Source organism: Mycteria americana, chromosome 8 (assembly GCF_035582795.1).
Source record: "Mycteria americana isolate JAX WOST 10 ecotype Jacksonville Zoo and Gardens chromosome 8, USCA_MyAme_1.0, whole genome shotgun sequence".
In the NCBI taxonomy this organism is placed as follows: Eukaryota; Metazoa; Chordata; class Aves; order Ciconiiformes; family Ciconiidae; genus Mycteria; species Mycteria americana.
The window spans coordinates 2,512,137-2,531,025 of record NC_134372.1 but is presented as its reverse complement, the minus strand read 5'-3'; the positions used below and the strand labels follow the sequence as shown (position 1 = coordinate 2,531,025).

The 18,889-nt window shown below is 48.1% G+C and overlaps 1 protein-coding gene across 3 annotated transcripts in view; it reads right to left on the bottom strand.

Moving 5' to 3' along the window:
* Positions 1-1,317: 1,317 nt before the first annotated feature.
* The window catches only part of SEPTIN8 (septin 8), a 37,572-nt gene continuing 20,000 nt past the window's right edge, over positions 1,318-18,889 (bottom strand). For 2 of the 3 annotated variants that reach the window (XM_075509770.1, XM_075509768.1), the window contains exons 3-10: positions 17,482-17,677; positions 16,599-16,785; positions 10,774-10,935; positions 9,204-9,300; positions 8,673-8,841; positions 8,281-8,413; positions 7,287-7,477; positions 1,319-4,282 (exon numbers count right to left, since the gene is read on the bottom strand). In XM_075509770.1, coding sequence (XP_075365885.1) covers positions 4,279-4,282; positions 7,287-7,477; positions 8,281-8,413; positions 8,673-8,841; positions 9,204-9,300; positions 10,774-10,935; positions 16,599-16,785; positions 17,482-17,677 — 1,139 coding nt within the window. In that variant the 3' untranslated portion in view covers positions 1,319-4,278. Of the gene's footprint in view, positions 4,283-7,286; positions 7,478-8,280; positions 8,414-8,672; positions 8,842-9,203; positions 9,301-10,773; positions 10,936-16,598; positions 16,786-17,481; positions 17,678-18,889 lie in introns of all 3 variants that reach the window. The other variant, XM_075509769.1, reaches the window with a different exon arrangement.

Below are 18,889 nucleotides of genomic sequence, written 5' to 3'. Positions count from 1 at the left end.
CATCCTAAACCCCCAGGTGGCCCGTCTTTATAGTGACCAGCTACTCTGCCACCTTAGTTTCCCAATTAATTCTTATGTACCTGAATGCACTTTCTCTTCCCTGGCCTCCTAGAAGATTTGGCTTTAAAATCTATTGGGACGGAAAAGGTTGTAAAACATTTCAAAGAGACCGCTTCGTATCAACTGCTAAGCCCCCACTAAGGCGTATCCTTCGAAAATTTAACAGGCTCCAGCGACACAACTCTAACCCAGCGCAGGCTCAGGCTTTCTCCTGGGCTCTTTGTCGGTGATCGCTACGGGCAATATCACACCAGCTCCAGCCACCGCTTCTGGTCAGCTCTCTGCGGGCGGATGTGCGGCGCCCGCGCAGCACGGTACCCCAGCGGGGGTAACCATCCTGGCCTCCTGAGAAGGTGGGATGCAAACAAGAGCACATCAGATGACCAGAACTGCCCTCTGCCTTTTAAGCAAGCTGCGCATTAAATGCAAAAAGCAGGGGTCTCTCACACAAGCCAACTCCTGCAGCAATAGCACAGTCCATTGCGCATTTCTAAAAAGATTTCAGAAGCAGCCGGTGTCACCGCCTTGGTTTTGTTCTTGAAACCGGGGCTGCAGAAAAAGCTCCCATCAGAAGCACCGCTTCAGCAAACACTGTGCATCAGCCAGACTCCACGCGTTGGTTTTGTCTTAAGTGCAGCACTGATCTCAGTCCAATACCAAATAAAACCCAGACAGACCCTACATTAACCGAATATAACTCCGTACGTAGCAGTGCCCCACAGGACAGACACCGAGGTAAAGCTTCAGCAGCAGCACTCTCTGAAAAGAGAGCCCCAACCTAAAGCTCTGCTTTTTTTTTGGCCTTCATCTAAGCGTATGATGTGCTTCTCCAGAAAAAGCATACAGCTTTGGAAAGCAGCACCCTCCATCGCGGCTCCTTTTCACCCTACCCTTAAATCACCTCTTTGGGCATCGTTGCAACAGCGAAGCTGGTAGTAAATCTACCCGCTCGCTCACCAGATCCCACAAAGGAGAAGTGCCAACAAGCTTAAAGGCAACTTTTGCCCAAACAGGGATGGCATTTGAATTAATACCTTAGAATTTCTCCCCAGATTACAGATGAGCTGCTTTTTGGCATACTGTATGATTAGCTAATTGTTAATTAATTAGCTAATTATAGTTTTTAATGTTCCCAGTAGTCATAAGACATCCTGTGACTGGTAAGCTTTCCATCATTACACATTATTATTTCAACAGAGACCCACTAGATAACACAGGAAACCCACCGCTAAATAAACGACACCACAAAAACTCAAAATACATGTGAGATTTAATAAAAGAAAAAAAAGTACAAAGTGAGTGGAAAGAAATGAAAGAAAAAAAAAAAAAAAAAAAACCACCAAACCCCAAACCAAACCCCAACACATTCGGAATGACGAAGCGAAGGGATGCAGCGCGTCCGAGAGGCTGCTACCCCCCGGGCAGGTCCCCAAGGCACCTCCACGTGCTCCGAGCCATCCACCCCATCTCCACCCCTGCGGCATCCACCACAGCCAGACATGAAGCCTACAGAGCTCAGAGCCCCGCAAAACACATTGTAAATTAGAAAGCAGACAACGTGCACGATGGTAAATGTTTAAATGATAAAAAAATTGATAGTTTTTCCCATTAATACCAACCTTTTACGGATAAATGTATGAAACAGCTGAAAGATGTGTAACTGAACAGCTTCAGTCATTTCTGAAGGGTTTTTCTTTCACTTCTAGCCTACAAGATGTAAATCTTCAGACTGGAGTGAGATTAGCATCACCATGCATTTGTAACTTGTTAAATAAAAATAAGATACAGAACTACCCTACATACCACATACTTAAGTCTTGTCTCAGCCAAAAGGAAAAATCAAGTACTAGAGAAAAAAAAGCTACTGAGTGCCATTGGGGAGATTACGATGTTGACTGCTCTAAAGAACAAGTAACTACAAGGAAAAAGTATGTCCGTCACAACGTAAAGTCAACGTATATATAATAATCATCAGCATTAAAATATTGTTACATACATTCTGAATGTCTTCATCAGAAAAAGCTGGGAGTTTCTCCACAATGCCCATGGATTTGAAGGGTTTTATTCTTTCATTATCTTTGTTATTCGTAACTACCTGTTATTCTAGGAAAAAAGAATTGATCTCTGACGAGCCAGGGCAGACAGAAATCCTTTGCATAGATCTTGCTGGCTGCAGCATGAGATGGGGAGAAAACGATCGACTGGAAAAGGGATGGCGAGGCAGCTGTTTGCATACCCAATATCATCAGGTTTTGTTTTATCCCAGCCTTCGTAGCATTGGCCTTGAGAAGCAAAACAAGGAGCCAAATAGCGCTGCTTACTCAGGCAATTAGTGCACCAGAGCTTCTCTCATTAGCAAAAATCAAAATCCTGCCCCTAATTTGCTACGTGATTGGACTGCAGTCAGCGGTGAGTGGGAATTGTCTCCTTGCATGTAACAATAGGTTGGGTTCCTCGTACATTTCTGAGAAAAACACGTTAACCCTCCTAACATTGTTGACAGTTACTCTTTAAAATACATCTAACCTGGAGGCACAGCCTTAGAAATTAAATGTTCAGCTTTCAGCAGACTCCCAATAACTGCGCAGAATTTTTACTCTTTGAAAAACGGCCTGTTCTGAAAGGTACCTGTGAGATCTTCATGAGGTTCTTACACGCATCAGGCAGCACTGACTTGATTTTCAGTATCTCCATATAAAAGGCCAATGTCCATATGAAAAGAGTTTAATACCTGAGCATGTATTTGGGGGGGGGAGGCTGTTTTAATGGGATATGCAAGTTAAAGAACCTCATTTCACAATCCAGCAGAATGCTACCCTCAAACAGACCTGTGAGGGCTCAGGTGCAAGGCCGTGCACCTCCACCTGCAAGTCAAATAAGGAATTTGCTGACATCTTAGCTTAAAGACAAGCCTTTAAGAAAAAAAAACAACAACAAACGATGGAGAAATCCTGTAACATTAATAACTAAATAAAATGCACACACCCACAACTAACACTTAGCCAGCCAGTGTTTTTATAAACTCTAAAGACACTATGTGGGGTTAATATAAAATATTTGCTTTCTTTTAGCCTGTCATCTGATGGATGGATGGAATTGGGTCCAATTATTTTTCCATGACAACAGAGCTAGTAAGCCTCCATTCAGTTATCGTCCTGCCTTATCACAAAATGGTTTGAGTGGAAAAAAATAATATTGATCCTAGTTATTCCTCTAAGCTCGGTTGCCCAGGAAAACAAGGCTGCGATTTCTAGGCAGGAGGAGTGTTAGCGGCAGCACCTCTAAGAGGAATAGAGCCTATCAGCATAAATACGGTGCACAGCTCAAGAGCAGGGGATTCTCCTTATTAGGCACATAATAAGTTTAAGGTTAAAGAGTAAAAGTAAAGATGACCGCTTAAATAGTTTTCCACAACAGTAAAATACATTGGTAAATGTCAAGTGAAAAGTTACACAAATCCTGTAGTTCCACATTATACAACAAACTCTTATGAAAAATCTTTCTATATAAATGTTCTACTTTAGCAGTAAAGAAAATTCAAAACATTGTTCCATGAATTTTATTAACCACTCTCTCTCTCTCTTTTTATATATATATATATATATTATAAATGATGTAGAAAGTGTTTAGAGTAATTCAGGATTAAAATATATAATTACTGGAATCAGGGTTACTCAGACTAAGATTCCCAGGGCAGAAAGACTAAGCATTGTGTTTTTCTACCCATTCTTAAAACTTACTCAAATCGAGAATTTTGTTAGAAAAATAAACGTTTCAGCATTCTTCATACCACTCCTCACATTTGTGCATGTACAGGGGAAGGCAGGTGAGTCTCAAGCAGTCACCTTAGCCAATTAAAAAAAATAAATCTAGAAAGCAAGTATTTAGCTGGTGAGTAAGATGAGTTCAGACAAACAGTTATGGTCACTTTATACACGGCCGTTCAGCCACCGCGTTTGGAACAAAACATCTTACTTTAGGGATTAGTTGACTTTGTTTAACAAAATGTACATGGCAAGGTTACTTCCTTAAAACCTCCTGATAAATTCTGTACAGATAACAACGAGTCGTTACACCGCAACCACCGAAGATGCTCATTTTCTCTTTCACTTTGGTCCACTCACACAATGTTATGAGAAGGGTCACAGGGTGGGAAACTCAAGCAACTTAACACACGAAAGCACCAAGTCCACTCTTGGCCTGAAAGTCTGTGTGTGATTAACTGAAAGAAACAAAACATAAAAAAAGCATGAATTAAAGTTACGAAAATTAAACAAAAGCAAAATGTAGCGAAATAATGTTAAAAACAAAAAAGGAAGAGAAGGGCAAACACTGCTCGGGCATCTGAAGGCTCACAGACGAGAGCAACGCCCCGGCACGCTGAGCACCGCGCCACAGAGCACGACCTGCTTGGCAGCTGCAAGCGCAAAAGAGAACCTCGGCACAAACGCGTTTTTCCCCTCGACGCCCGCCATCCTTCCATCTCCTTTTTTTACTTACTAAAGCTACTAAAAACGCTGTGTTGAAAGAGGAGACGATAAAAGGTTCGACTAGCTCGTCTAAAAATTGAGACGAGAAGAAACACCCCCTCCCCAAGCTCCCGATGCATTCCCAGTTCCTGCAAGGTCCCAACATCTTGCCCGTGAGCCCGGGACGTTCCTCCACTCGCATCCCCGTCCCCCGGGGAGCGGCGGGGGCTCTCCCGGCAGCAATGAGCCCCTGGCATCCTCCGGGTCCCGCTCCCCTCGCACCGCCCCGGGTGCTTGCACGGGGGCAGGTGCCCAAAGTGCCATCCCCTAGCTAATATTACACTCAGACCTGTAAAGCACCAGCTCCTCGTCTACCAAAGCCACGGGCACAGCCCGAACCCAGCGCTGTGCCGGGGAAGCCTTGCTGCCGGTCCTGGGGGGGGACACTGCCTGCCACCAGCTCCCCAAATCCCAGCTGCCTTCCGGTCCGGTTTGGTTGAAAGATCTCGGTAAGAAAGGTGGCAAAGACATTCCTGCTGCTTGCTTGGGAATACACAGATCCTCTTAACGCCCGTGCGGTCTGTGGGGTTAACATCAAACCCCACAGGGATGGGTTAGGGCTGTGTTCTCTGACACACAGGTTTCACAAGAGCCCCGGCTCCTTTTGATGCCTCCCAGATGAAGAGGGGTCTGGGAAGACAGGTCACTGGCAAGGCCAAGGGGAAGCACCTTCCTTTGAATTTTTTATTATGTATTTCATTATCCTGCTTGAGCAGAAACCCCCAAATAGCACATTTTGAACTAGCTCACAGGTTTGGAAAAAAAAAAACAAACCAAACCAAAAACAAAAACAAAACAAAAACAAAAACAAAAACCCCCACCAAACAACCCCAAAACCCAATCCAAAACCACCTCCTCTCCCTGATTTATTAATTTTATTCCTGGTGATGGTGCACCTCCTCTAGCCGTGCTCCGGAGCTGAAGACAACCCCCCCGCCCCAGCACCGCACGGGGGCCCCCACCACTGGACGGGGTCCCCACCGCGCAGAGCACACGCTGTGGGTGCCCCTCGGTCCTTCGTACGCCGCCCGAGCTGCCTTCTCCTGGCCCCGCTTCTGGCCATGGCCGGTTTCTAATCACCACCCAGAAGCGGAAGGGCGTCCGGACTCACGTCTGCAGGTGGGCTAAAACCAGCAAAGCGCGGGAAACCTATTTCTATCGCAGACAGACGGAGCGGAGGGAAAGCTGCAGTGTTTCTGCCTGGCCAGCGCACACAGTACATCACCGCCGGAGCATCCCAGCGACCGGCATCGCTCGCGCAAGTTAACAGCGTGCAGCTCGGCGTGTTCACCTTCTTCAAAGCAGACCTGGGCCCCAGGCTGCCCCGGTATTCAGCCCCTTATTCATGTCCGAGTTTAGCTGGATTAAATTCTGTTTTCAACAAAATATTTTACAAAGCGTTTTGGACTCTGTGCATGAGGTGGGACATGCCCAGAGCATGCCGAGAGGTCTGCAGAAGAGAGTGCTTTGGTTTTAACACCAACACATTTACATTCCAAGGAAACAGGTTAAATAATACGCACTGTTATCTTCCATAGGAAGAAACAAATCACTAGCATGGCAGTACGCAGAATGAGCTTTTCTAGTGCTGCAGTTCACAGCAGAGAAATGACAGAGCACAAAATCTCATCAGCAGCGTGAAGCCGAACGTTGTGCTGTCAAGAGCAAACTTGGATGTTGCTACTCTCGATGGTCTGTTTTTTCTTTTCATCATTAAAAGGCTCAGAAAGCACTGCCACCGGCCTGTTTGGATTTGACAGAATGCAGTTCAGACTCTTAAGCTCCTTCACGCAAGGGGAAGTAACAAAAAATGCTGGAATAACAGAACTACCAGCGTGCATGATGGTGCTTCTCATTTTGCTCCCTAGCCAGTGTTCCTTGAAGACTGGCTTGAATGGAAGCAGGATCACCCCCCCACACCTTTTCTTCTTAAACCTGTTTGCCCCATTCCTGCTCTATCATTACACAAGCAGGCAGCTGAAAGAGCATTATTTACATGCCCTCGCTCCACGCTCTTGCTGGCTTCAGCAATGTCAATTAACTTGCAGCAAGCTAAGATAAGAATTCTGCCTTTAGGGGAAAAGAGCTTTCTTGTAAGCAGAACTGTGTCTTGGAGCCCTATTTCACACGGAGCCCTAATGAATTTCCAATGCATCTTCACTCTAAGCTGCTGTTCCCTTCTTTACAGCTCTGCCTCTAAAAATAAAGTAAGAGCACTCTCCAAAGAGGGCCCCAAGCCTACAGATCACAGGGAGGTAGTGCATGACGGGGGACCTCATCTGTAAGACCTTACAACTGTGCCAAGATTGTCCCCACTCCTCTCTGCTGGGGACAAGATGCAGCTCATTTCTAGTCACCTTCCCGTCTGTCTCCAGGAGCAGACAGCTCGCAGGATCACTTGAGCTGGCTGTCACAGAGGCACGGGCAAACCCCGCAGGACTCTCAGCCTTCACAGAATGGCCCCAAATTGCAAATCCCCCCCACCTGCAGCCACTAGCGCTTCCCCAGGGCAGTGCCCAGGCACAGGTGGACCCCGTCTCTTCTCTGCTTTAGGCAAAGAGTCAGAAGGGTTGGAATTAGGATTCCAAAATCCCCTTTTCCATTTGCTGTCTAAGCAATTGACCAAACATTAAAGCATCTGAGCAGACACCCAGCTTCCCAGCGGCAGAGGAGAAAGACTCAAGTTCAGTCACTTACTTTTTCTTGTCTTTGTCCTTCTTCAGCGGCTGCTGTGAGGTAGCCTGCAAGGATTGGGACTGCAAGGTTTCCACTGCTACTTTCCGCCTGTTGAAGGCATTCATCTCTTCCTCCAGCTCCCTCCTCTTCTCCTCCACCTTCCTTTTCTCCTCCTGGTGTATCCTTTTTAAGTGCTCAAATTTCTCATGCAGCTGGGAGGAGACAGACCCTCTGAGCACCGTATCCAGCACAACCATCGGGCTGCGCTCCCCCGGAGCCGCAGTCACGCCTCCCGCACGAATCCCCACCACCCCACAGAGACCGACCAGCCGGCGGGGTACGGCAGCCAGTGCCCCTGCACCATGGAAGCCCCTCGGCAGAGCTGACCTCTGGGCAATCACAGCCTCTTCACCAAAAGCAGCGAAGACACAATATATTCAGTTCCGCCTGACACCACGTATCAAATGGGAGAAAGCGCGAGCCCTGGATAAGTGCACTGAGGGTCTCAGCTCCGTCTGCAGCCCTGCCGTGGGGCTGTGGGCATCGCGGGCTCTTTCATTCCTCACTAGTTTTGAAGATGGTCCATTTATTTCCTCCCCAATCACGGTAGCTGCCCGTGGCCTCACACCAGTGACCAGGGGGACTCCAGCCCAGCTGCCTCCTCTACCCTGCTGTCCAGTGAACCTCCAGGGGTGAAGTCTACCCGACATGGATGCTCACCAAAACGTTCTGCATTGCCATTCACTCACCAAGCAGCAGCCGAGTCTCCTACACACTGCACAGGACGGGGAAGACTGTTGTTTCTGAGGCACCTAAACCAGTGATGCTGTTTTGAAAACATTACCCCGTGTCCCCTTCTCTGAGTGGGGGGAAGTGTGTGTGTGTGAGTTTGTGCTTTGGCTGGTGAGGTCTGCTCAAGAGCTGCATGTGCTTTCCAGGATTCATACGTTGCCCAGACCCAGATCCTATGTTGGCTGTATTTTGGGCTCCTCTCACAGGTTTTTGGCACACCCACCTCTCTCTCCTTCTCCTTCAGCTCTGCCTCCGTCTCCTTGACTTTGTTAACAAACATTTGTCTCATTTCTTCCTCTTTCTTCTGGAGCTCGCCCAAGAACTCTTTCCTTTTGGTCTCGTATGTTTCTTGGAGGCTGGGGAAGAAAGCAAACGAAATCCAGACTCTTTGGATTAACCAATGAGTTAGAGATGGGGAAATGCAGGCCTGTCTGCGTTGCTTAAAGACAAACAGGCAGGGAAGGGAACACCACCAAAGTCAGCTGCAAAGTTCAGACCCAGTGCTAGTATTTTCCAGCCCAGCGTTGTGGAGACCACCTACAAACCTCCCATTTTTTGGGGATGTCAGTGCCAAGCTATTGCTCTAAACTGATGCTAGATGTGAAGGCCGCTCACCTGAAGGGCTGGCTGTCTGGATCCGTGTCCTTGAAGCCCATCTCTTCCAGTTTGCACCTCCTGTACAGCTCATAGTGGCGGGTGTGAGTCTGCTCCCGAAGATCCTCCATGTTGACTCGAATCAGCATTTCCCGCAGTTTCACAAAGTCACAGTGACTTTCATTCTCAACTGGAAGCAAAGGGAGAAGTCAGCAAACTGCACAGATGGCAGGGGAGCACTAAAGCACAGGCAGGTTAACTCCAGAGACTCCGCTCCCGAGGATCTCTACCTGTTGTCCCACACAGGGCACAACACAGCCCCTTGGATGCAGGGACTCCCGTTGACCATTACTACCTGCCAGTAGGAATGGGGATTCAAAGGAAAGATTGGCCAGCCCACAAAAGGCTGGACAGGACATTTCTGCACCGTTCAGCGCAGGGCACCTTCATGCACACGTGCTGGCGGGAGGGCAGAGCTGGAGAGGGTGCCCGCATGCGCACGGGCACGCACAAGGCAGGTTTGCGGCGGGTGCCCGGCTCGCAGCGCCTTACCTTGCACCACTCCCCACGGGTACTGCCGAGCTCTCACCAGCTTGTTCCCGACTTTCACCTCCTCCGTGCTGCCGACCACGGCGAAGGGCAGATGAGCCTGAAACAGAGCCAAGGCCAGGGACTCAGTGCATGGGCTAACCCCTCAGAGATCAGCCTGACCATTAGATCCCCCTCACCCAGGCACAGGATCTACTTCGAAAAGTCCTTCCTCTGAAGCTATCAGTCTCCAATACTCAGAGCAGCGTCTACCATGAACTGGGATATTACGACAGAGAGCAGCACAGGGCCACAGCACAGCTTACTAGCAATGCTGGCTGGACTGAACTGGATGGGGAAATATTGTAGGAACACCATGATCATTACTGATCTCCCTCTATCCATTTGTCAGGTTGTTCTTGCAGCTGTAATCTCTCCACGCGCCAAAAGCAGGGCACTCCCTGCCTCGCAGAAAGCACAAAGACATCCGTAAACAGGCCTTGGCACAGCAGTTTGTGTGTGGGCACTGGAAGGGACGTGTGCAGGATACAACATGTGCTCGCTGCTCTCCAAGTCTGCAAAGCATCAAGCGCAGTAAGGAAACGGGGCACTGGCCTCAAGCGCTGCAGGAAAGGAGCCACGGAGCAGGCGCGTCGGTAGGACGAGGTTGACAAAATCCTTCACATTTAAGAAGAAATGGATCCGGAAGTGTGGAACTGGTAGAGAAATGGCCAAAAATATTTTCACGGGAAGGGGGGAGAAAAACCAAGTAAGCATGACTCCTGTTCTTCTCCCCAATGCACACAGCCTGCCATTATTTTAAAACGAGTGCATCCTCCAAATTTGTCATGAATTCAGCAAAAAAGAACTATTATAGTGAAAACACACATCCGGTTGACCCAGAAATCAATTGGCTATTGACATTTAAAAAAAAAAGGGGGGGGGGGGCGGGGAGAAAACACAAAGCATTTAATCAGAAACAGCTATGCAGGTAAATGTTCATTTCGATGAAAAAGCTACTTTTTATTTAAAAAATTAACATGGAAACATTTCAGCTGTTTCTACTGCAGTAGCTACATTCTGATTTGGGAGACAGGAAACTTGAAAGTGTTTTGCACATGCTTCAGCCAGGTCTGAATTTGATCTTTGAACTTCAAAAAAAGACAAAATAGAGTCTAACAATTTTTCTTCTTTATTTTAAATTGGGTTTTCTATCCTTAGCCTTCTTAAGTCAGAAGAGGCTAATGTAAATCTTAACTGTAAAATTTTTATTCAAAGTTTCTCCCTCCTCAAATGAAAAGTAGCCCAAAAGCAGACAGAATGAATTTTGAAGAAAGTATTTTTCAAAAATTCAATAAAAAAAATTTTAGAGTTGACCTGAGTTTCACCAGAGGGCCCACAGATTAAATAAGAGCCCCATTTTAATTAATTCTGTATGCAATAGCCTTAGGCGTCTGTCAGATCCACAGCTCAACTTTCAAACAGATTTAGCGTATGGACAATCCCAATGAAACTTGCGCTTCAAATGCATTTTTGTGCAGCCATTCAATTTGTCACAACTTCTGGAGGCAATGCGATTGGCAGCGTTACTCACGTTCATCACAGAGTTGATCTCGGCGACTGCTTCGTCATCTGTGGGGAACTGATAGATCTGCACACCATTGCTGACCAGCTCGCTCATTATCTTTATCTTGAACTTGTGCAACTCGCTCTTGGAGATGGTGTCTGCTTTGGCGATAATCGGGATGATATTCACCTACAGCAGAAGGAAGGAAGGAAAAATAACCAGGTGAGCAGCAGTCAGGCAAGCAGCAATGTCGGGAGCGTGGGTGCCCGCGGGGTGACCTGGGTCCTACCCCAGCGTCTGCTTTACATTTCATAAAACCACAAGGGTGCTACATTTTGCATGTGAGCTGCAGCACGAGCCCAGCTGAACACTAGAGGGAAGAGTGTTCCAGGACTAATTTGGCTACAAGACTTCCAGATAAACCGAAGACAAACACGCTGCAATAAATACACAATGAGCCCATCAAAGCCTCTGCTCTTGCCTATGTATTTTGTTAAGCACTTCGAGGGAGGCAGAGACAGCATAACTGTCACATCTCGAGTTATTGCCTATCCACTGCTGGCTGCGCTGACAAGCCGTTTTAGAAGACAAGCGCAAGGATGAAACGCTGCAGCGTGCTGGTGTGAAGCCTTCCCATGCTTAAGCAGGAAGAGCAGGGACTCCTCAGACGCTTTCACAGCAGTTGCGGATCCTTCCCGAGGACTCCCTGAGCCTCTCCACCAGGATCACAACTCAGGCGTGCTGTGCGGATTACACGGACCCCCTGGGAAAGGTGCAGGGTGCCCCACAGCAGACAGGAGATTTGTTTTCACGCTGTTGTTGCTCAGCTTTGGTTTTGCATCAGCAGTCGCCAAGCACAATACCCCGGGCAGCTTCTTCAACCCAGGTTTCAAAGCCACCCGCAAGCTGCAGGGTGGGGAGGTCTCCCCATGCCCAGTACATACCAAGATCAAGAGCAAACGAGGGCCACAAGCCACATCCTTCAGGAGGGATGCGGTTCACTACGGCCCCGTGCTCGGGAGAGCTACAGCAGGGCAGGATCTGTCACAGGAACCTCTGTTAGATAAAGCTGCTACGCCCAGAAAAGCCAAGTGCAATACTGCAAACCACTGCTTAAACAAACAACAAAACTCGTCTGCCTGAACGGCAGCCAAATTCATAGCAGTAAAGCAGAAGAATTCAGACAAAAGAAGGAAAAGTCTGATTTGCCATCTAACATTTCCCAAGAGCCAATGCTTTTTGTCCTACAGAGCAGAAATTCGTAACAGCCATTAGGTCCCCAATGGATGCCCATTAAAATAAATGACTTCGCTTTCCAGCTCAAGTTCTCTTTGTAGCTCAGTGTTTTTTCCATACTTCTTGTTTTTTCTCCCCCCCTCTGGTTTAGCACTCAATAAATGCAAGAGCACTTACTGGCTCCAAAAGAAAATCGTCTCAATTTGCTCATTGCAAATTTATCTGAGAGGATAAATTCCTTATTTTTCTCAGCCACTGATCTGGCCTCTTTTACCAAGGACCGCAAACCCCCACAGAACAAGGTCTGCTGGTCTCACTCCACTCCTCAGCAGGTCAATGTCCTCATTACAAAGGTAAAAAGGGCCGTGACCACAGCTGGGTGTCTCGCTGACCTGTTAAGAGCTGAGGAGGCTTAGATCCACCATCTCACACAGAAAAAGGGTCAGCTCAGGGCTCAGGTACCACCCGCTCAGGAGCGGCATCTGCAAGGGGAAAGGCACTGCCAGGGAGCTGCTGCGTGCAGGGCTTCGCGCTCTCCAGCCAGCCAGGCACACTGACGAACCAGCACAAGAGGTGATTTCAGTCCATTTTCAGTTGGCCTAAGCAATTCCCCCCTCTTCTTCCAACAAGCACCGGCTCAGCCCTGCTCGCAGCGAGGCAGGAGGTGCAGAGCCTGGAGCTTGGCACGGCTTGCCCAGCAGCAGGAGAAGGCAGGCTCTGTGGTCACAGCTGCTGCCCCAAGCAGCACTCAAAGAAGGTGCAAACCGAGGTTGGTGCAAGTCCCTCCAACCAGGGTCTTCACGCTTTGAAAAGGCAACTCAGTCAGCACCTGCTGCCAGGGAGTTCAAAACCCAGAAGGGTTTTACAAGTTGTCGTATTTCCAGTAATCAGTACCCAACATCAATACTGTGGAGTCCTGGAAATGGCATTTGGGTGTTATCTTCCTCCTTCTCTCTTCTTCCTTTGTGAGTTCCTTAATATTTTAAATTATTACTGGTTTTATTTTGATTTCATGCATGCCTTGGAAAACCATGAGCTGGAATCCCACGGTTAACAAGTGATACCTGGAGCACCATACAATTATCTTCCTTTTTTCCTTTCTCTGATTTTGAGCATTGGCACCCAAAAGCTGTCTAAGTCTAGAATGAACTCGTCCCTTTGTAATAAGGAGAAAGGATGGAAAAGTTTGGACACAAGAAACAAACAAGATACGAGATGCTACCGACCTGAACTGCATGTCTAATCCTGCCCTCCTACGGCACCTTCCACACATCCATTTCTATGCAAAGGCCACATTATGTGGCACAGAGATTAGTGCCAAATAAACTGATATATAACTAGCTAGAGAAGAAAAGTCACCTCTCCTCTCCTTCCTGAACAGGTTTTAAAAGCCCAGTAAAAGGATGTGATGCCAGAACCGTGCGAGGTTTCTCTCTCCACTCTTACTTTTACACTTTTACCTTGGGTTGCAGGCAAAATCCCAGAGCAACATTCTTATATCTCATGGTGGAAGAGCGATATTCTCTATTTAAAGATCTAGTAATAAAATCATGACGTTGACTACTGGAGTGTCATCCCCCTGTGTGTGACAGGCGCGCAGCGTTCCCTTGACTGTCAGTCCATGTGCTGGAAGTCTTTGCTGGAGCTGGAATTACGGCCAGAGGAAGTCTGTGCTTCAGACAAGACAGCGAACTCACAGGCACGCACATAAAATGCACCTCCTTCTCAAGTCATTCTGACCACAGAGTTATTTCTCGTCTCCAAAAATAAAACTGACGAGAATGTGCTGAAATAAGTCGGTTGGTAGAAAATAATTTTGCTAATAGAATAAGGCTGCATGCATTTTCACCATGTGAAGTACAGCTGGCTTTTTCCCCATCTCCAAAGTGTTCCCAAATGCAAGTCCCAGCGAAGCCAAGAGGCAAATCCTACCTTGGAAACCAAGCAGCAGAGGCACAAACTGGCCTGAAGCGTCCCCGCTGGCCAGTGACCCACCCAGGATGGGTCAGCTCACGAAGGGCGAGCAATTAGCCACAGCTCGTAAACAGCACACGCTGGCTGGAAACCATCCAGGGAGCCCCGGCATGGCCACGGCAGCACACAGCTGTGCCGTCCCTTTCCAGGGCAGGGCTGGGGTTTAAATCAATAAATCACTTTCTCATCTGATACAGAGGCAATTTTATTTATCTCCTCCTTTTCCCGGGTTAAACCCAATGGAAAGCCAACCCCTGCCAGGTCATACGTGCTTCCCACCTACCAGCCAGCCAGCCACGTTTCATCTACCTAGAACCGCTTCTGAAGATGCTTCCAGCTCTCTGGCTGTAATTAAATACCCTAGACAACAGCTGGCCAGGAGCTCAGCCAACCAAATATTGTATCACAGTACAATGGAAGATTTTGTTTACAAACCAGCTTTACCCAGAAGGGATTTGGTAAACTTTACACTAAAAGCAAGATTCATTATTGAAATCGTCACAGGGATTCAAAAGCCTGCCCAACACCTGATGCCATGGCACTGGTGTGCTAAAGCAAAGGTGTGACTGAGCCAGGTTCCTACAAAACCCTTGTTAAACTAGTCTCAGAGGCTGAGCCAGCAGAGCACGCAGCAAAGCATTGCCTCTGGTCCACCTTTTGTCTCCATGGCCTCCGTTCTTCAACTGTAAAACAGGGGCCACCAGCCATGTAAAGCTTCCCAAGAGGAAAGCCAGGTTCAGGTGTGCTGACACGGCTGCAGACGTGAGTCAGTGCACGTCACCTCTCTGCTCAGCCACGGTAACCACTCGCTGTTACCTGTCTGGAGCAGGCAGAAAGCTGCCTGGGGTTTGCCGACATCCCACTTCACTCTGCCCACACACCGGTTCATGTGTACTGGGAAAGGGGCACAGCGCTGTCATGCACAAATCTTTAAGGAGTACCTGGAAAGCACCCTGATGTCCTGGGATGACACCGATGCAGAAATGCAACATAAACCCGACACCCCGAAAATATCAATGGTCTCTACTTGCTTACTCATTTCCATGTGCCTGCTTGTGCGAGGCCACTGCACCATGAAATCCAGGATGTTCTCACACTGCGGTAAGAAGGGAGATGAGAGCAAAGGGATAAAATTACTTCAGAGAGGACTATTTAAGTGGAAGTTTAGAAATATAAAAAGCTTGCGTGCGCACAAAATTCTCATCTCTGCACAAGTACAAAGAATTTATTTTAGTAATACCCAAGGACCACATTAAAGGCAGCCACGGGATATGTGAAAAGTAGGGAATGCAGAAGGAAAAGAAGAGAAAAGCTTTGTGGGACCACCAGCACCAAGGGGAATCGTGCAAAAGCTTTCCTCCAAACATATTTCTGGGAGCACGTAATGCTGGCACCACGCCAAGAGACAAGAGTTTATTAAGGGAAAGTTTTTGGATTCCTGATGAAGTCAGTGTAACAGCCACCACGGTTACCAACAGCCCACTGCAATGGGAAGCCAGTGCCTGCTCTGGAGTGGGGCCAAGGAAAAGCAGGCCAACAGCCCCGGGTGGCGAGGGCAAACAGCAGGGACTCCGCGAGGGGGAACTCTACCCGCCGGGAAAGTCCGATAGAGCTGCACGTGGACAGCAGCCAGAGAAGAGAGCAGTCCCTCAACGTAATCCAGGGGATCCCCAGTTACTGCAAGGTCCCAGCTGCCTTGCTTGCCCCCTCCATAGACTGATCAGCATCTGCCATCTGAAAGGAACCACCCTGCTGCTAAAATACTGCTCTGAAAGACAGGAAATTCTTGCAAAGAAAAGAAGAGATGCTGCTGTCACTAGTGACCTTTGAAGCCTCCTGCAGCTCCCTGGAAGCCAGCTGGAACAACCAAAAGTGTGTCAGAAACCTCCTCTGAGCTGCAGGATTATCAGCGATAACCAGTTAAGTAACCCACTGCCCCCTGAGGCGGTAACAGTTTACGCACAAAGCAGCAACCCCCAGCTAGACCCTCTCACGACCCACTTTTAGGATTCCTATCACCTTGAGAATTTCTCACCATATTTACATTTTCAGAAGATATTGTGGTCTCCTATCCAGATCATCTGGCACGACCAGCAGCGACAGCTCACGCGCTCCCTGTGTGTCAGCATGCACAGCCAACGCTTCTCTTCAGCCCTTGTCTCCTCTGTACTGACCACCACCTTAGGACACCTACAGTTTTGGTGGCTCTCAGCCCCTCTGCCCCTGCTGACGGGTCAGGACAGCAGAGGTGGCTCCGCAGCCTCCACAGTTCAACTGCAGGAGCTGGAATGCATCCTTACCTGCACACCTGTAAAGACGAGCTAATAAAGTTGCAGCTGATGGCTTTGATAAATATGAACTAATCTGGGTAAGATTCTTACAGCGATGGACACTCTAGACTTTACACAGCTAGCTGGAAAACAGGTTTTTCACCGGACATTTTTCAGGAAAGCCAGTGAGAAAACAAGCACAGGACCTCCAGGGCAGATGACGTTTTACCAGAGTCCTAAAAATGCCTCAGCTAACATGCAGGAAGGAGTCCAGCACTTACACGGAAGGAACAAAACCTTCTGCATGACAACCAATATTAACAGAAGCATCACAACTTCCAGAAAGAGGGACCATGGTCTCCAACCCCTTACCTTGCTATCCAGCTTCTTCATTGTCACCAGGTCCAAGGACTTGAGCGAGTGCCCAGTTGGGGTGATGAAGTACAGGCAGACGTGAATCCTCGTGTCATGGTAGTTGAAGAGCGATCGGCGTATTTTCAGCTCTTCTTGCAAATAGTTTTCAAACTGCGTATCAATGTACTCAACTATCGGCCTGTAACTAAAACCATACCATTAGCAACCCAGATACTGGAGCTCAAAATTAAACAGTTTGAAGGCTTAAGGAGTACCCCTGGACATACCACGGTATCATTTAGAAAGTAGTTATAAGACTCAAACAATTTAGCCTTACAACAGGAAGAGGGTGGCATTTACACAAAGACCTTATAATCCAAAGGTTGCTGGAACTCTCCCGAGGCTGCGCTGCAAAGTCTAAGGACAGTGGAGCATGGACAGATTACTACTTCCACAGATCAAACTTTGCCCAGATCTCAGGGCTGAGCCATCTGGCTGTAGCAATGCAACATGACCACCAAGGAGAGACCTTGGAGTCCCAGAAAGACTTTACCTGGGGCTTGAACAAGATGCCTGTGTAATTAAATGAAACAGGTCCAGAGACACTGATCAGTGCCAGAACAGATAATTCCCAACCCTGCACCGAGGACAGCTTGTTAACTGCTCACGCTCCTGGAGGACACCATTCTCTGCTGGAAAGACCTCCTGTGACCTCTCTTTTTGGCTCCTCACCCAACTCCCTCTACACTTAGTCCCCAGAACCAGAGCCGCTGCAGGGAGCTACTCTATTAACAGAAACACAGACATCTCCTCCGCAACACTGCAAGCAGGACTGCAGGCAGTTCACATCTAAGCATCGGAGGCAAGCCCAGAAATAGCAAGCAGATGGCACGAGACCTGCCTTTCATCTTTATTTATCTGATCCCCAAATCCAACCGCATCCACAATCGTTAGCTTCAGGTGGACGTTGCTCTCCTGCAGGTCGTAGGTCCGTGGCCGCAAGCGAACCGCGCTCTCATAGTGACTGGCTTCCTCCGTCTCAAACGTGGTATTGAAGAGGGTATTCATTAGCGTGGATTTCCCAATGCCGGTTTCACCTAGGAAGGAGAAATCATCAGCTCACTGCAGCATGAACTTGTCACAGGTACTTCAAAGAACATTAATTACAGAACAGAACTGAATTACACTGTGAAAGGTTACTACAAATTGCTTGTGGACAGACATATAATTGTCACAAAGGTAACTGCGTTCCCGAAGGCCTCCCATGCTCAATGCAAAGCTAACGCGGAGCACTTTGGCCTCATCTCCCCGGTGAGGATCACACAGCACAGCAGAACACGCTATCTTCCCCTCCACGTACCCTGACTTTGTTTGGGATCCTGCAGCAGAGAAGCTGGGGAGAGTACAATTTTAGTGGAGTCTTTTGAGCCTTCAGATGAGAAGGAGTAGAACTCAGCTACTCGTACTGACAAGGACTATCTGGGTCAGTTGTTGGCTGTCCCAAACACAGTGATAGCTCCAGGTAACGCTGCAGATCGACACAAAGCAATGGGTGTTTGGTGTGCTGCGGAGGGGACAGGGAAGTCCGACAATGAGGTTTCCTCTCACTCCTTTCTGTGAGATTCCTGAGTTTAATAGGCTTTTTTACCACTTTCTCTCTTTGCTTTATCTTGCCATTAAAGTCTCTGGGGACCTGCCCTTTTTGAGAGTGGAGACCCCTGTGAGGAGGGAATCTGGAGGCCTGTTTCGGAGCACAGAAACAGGCAGACAGCTCTGGACCTGCTAGGACAACTTGCCATCAGACTGAAAACCTCTTTTCACAGCAGAAAAGACGCTGGATGAAGGCTTCATTATTTCACTGTGCAGCTGAACTTTGGTCTGGAAGCCTTAAAGCAGCTTGTCCCTCTTTCACAGCCTCAACCCTGTAGTCCCACATGTCCCATTAATAACTGCCACAGGACTAAAACCCATTCTGCTGTAACCCTTTCCCCCTCCATCCACGCAGCAGCTACACCAGAGTCGACTCTGTGGCTCTTTTACTCTCCCCTCTGAAAAGCACCGCAAGCTCCACACGAGGCACTCGGTGAGCTGCTAAGATCTGGCTTGGTACATGCAAAATGTCCAGGATGGTCCCATTCCGCACAGACACACCACAGACAGCATATCAATGCTTTGAGATGATAGGGCCACCTGTGCAGCAAACACCATTGGCCAAACTGGAGGAAATAAGCAACAAAATCTTCTGTCACATCAGGCATGAGCTTCCACAGGCAACCCCAGCAAGACAGCAGCTGCCTGACAGAGAACAA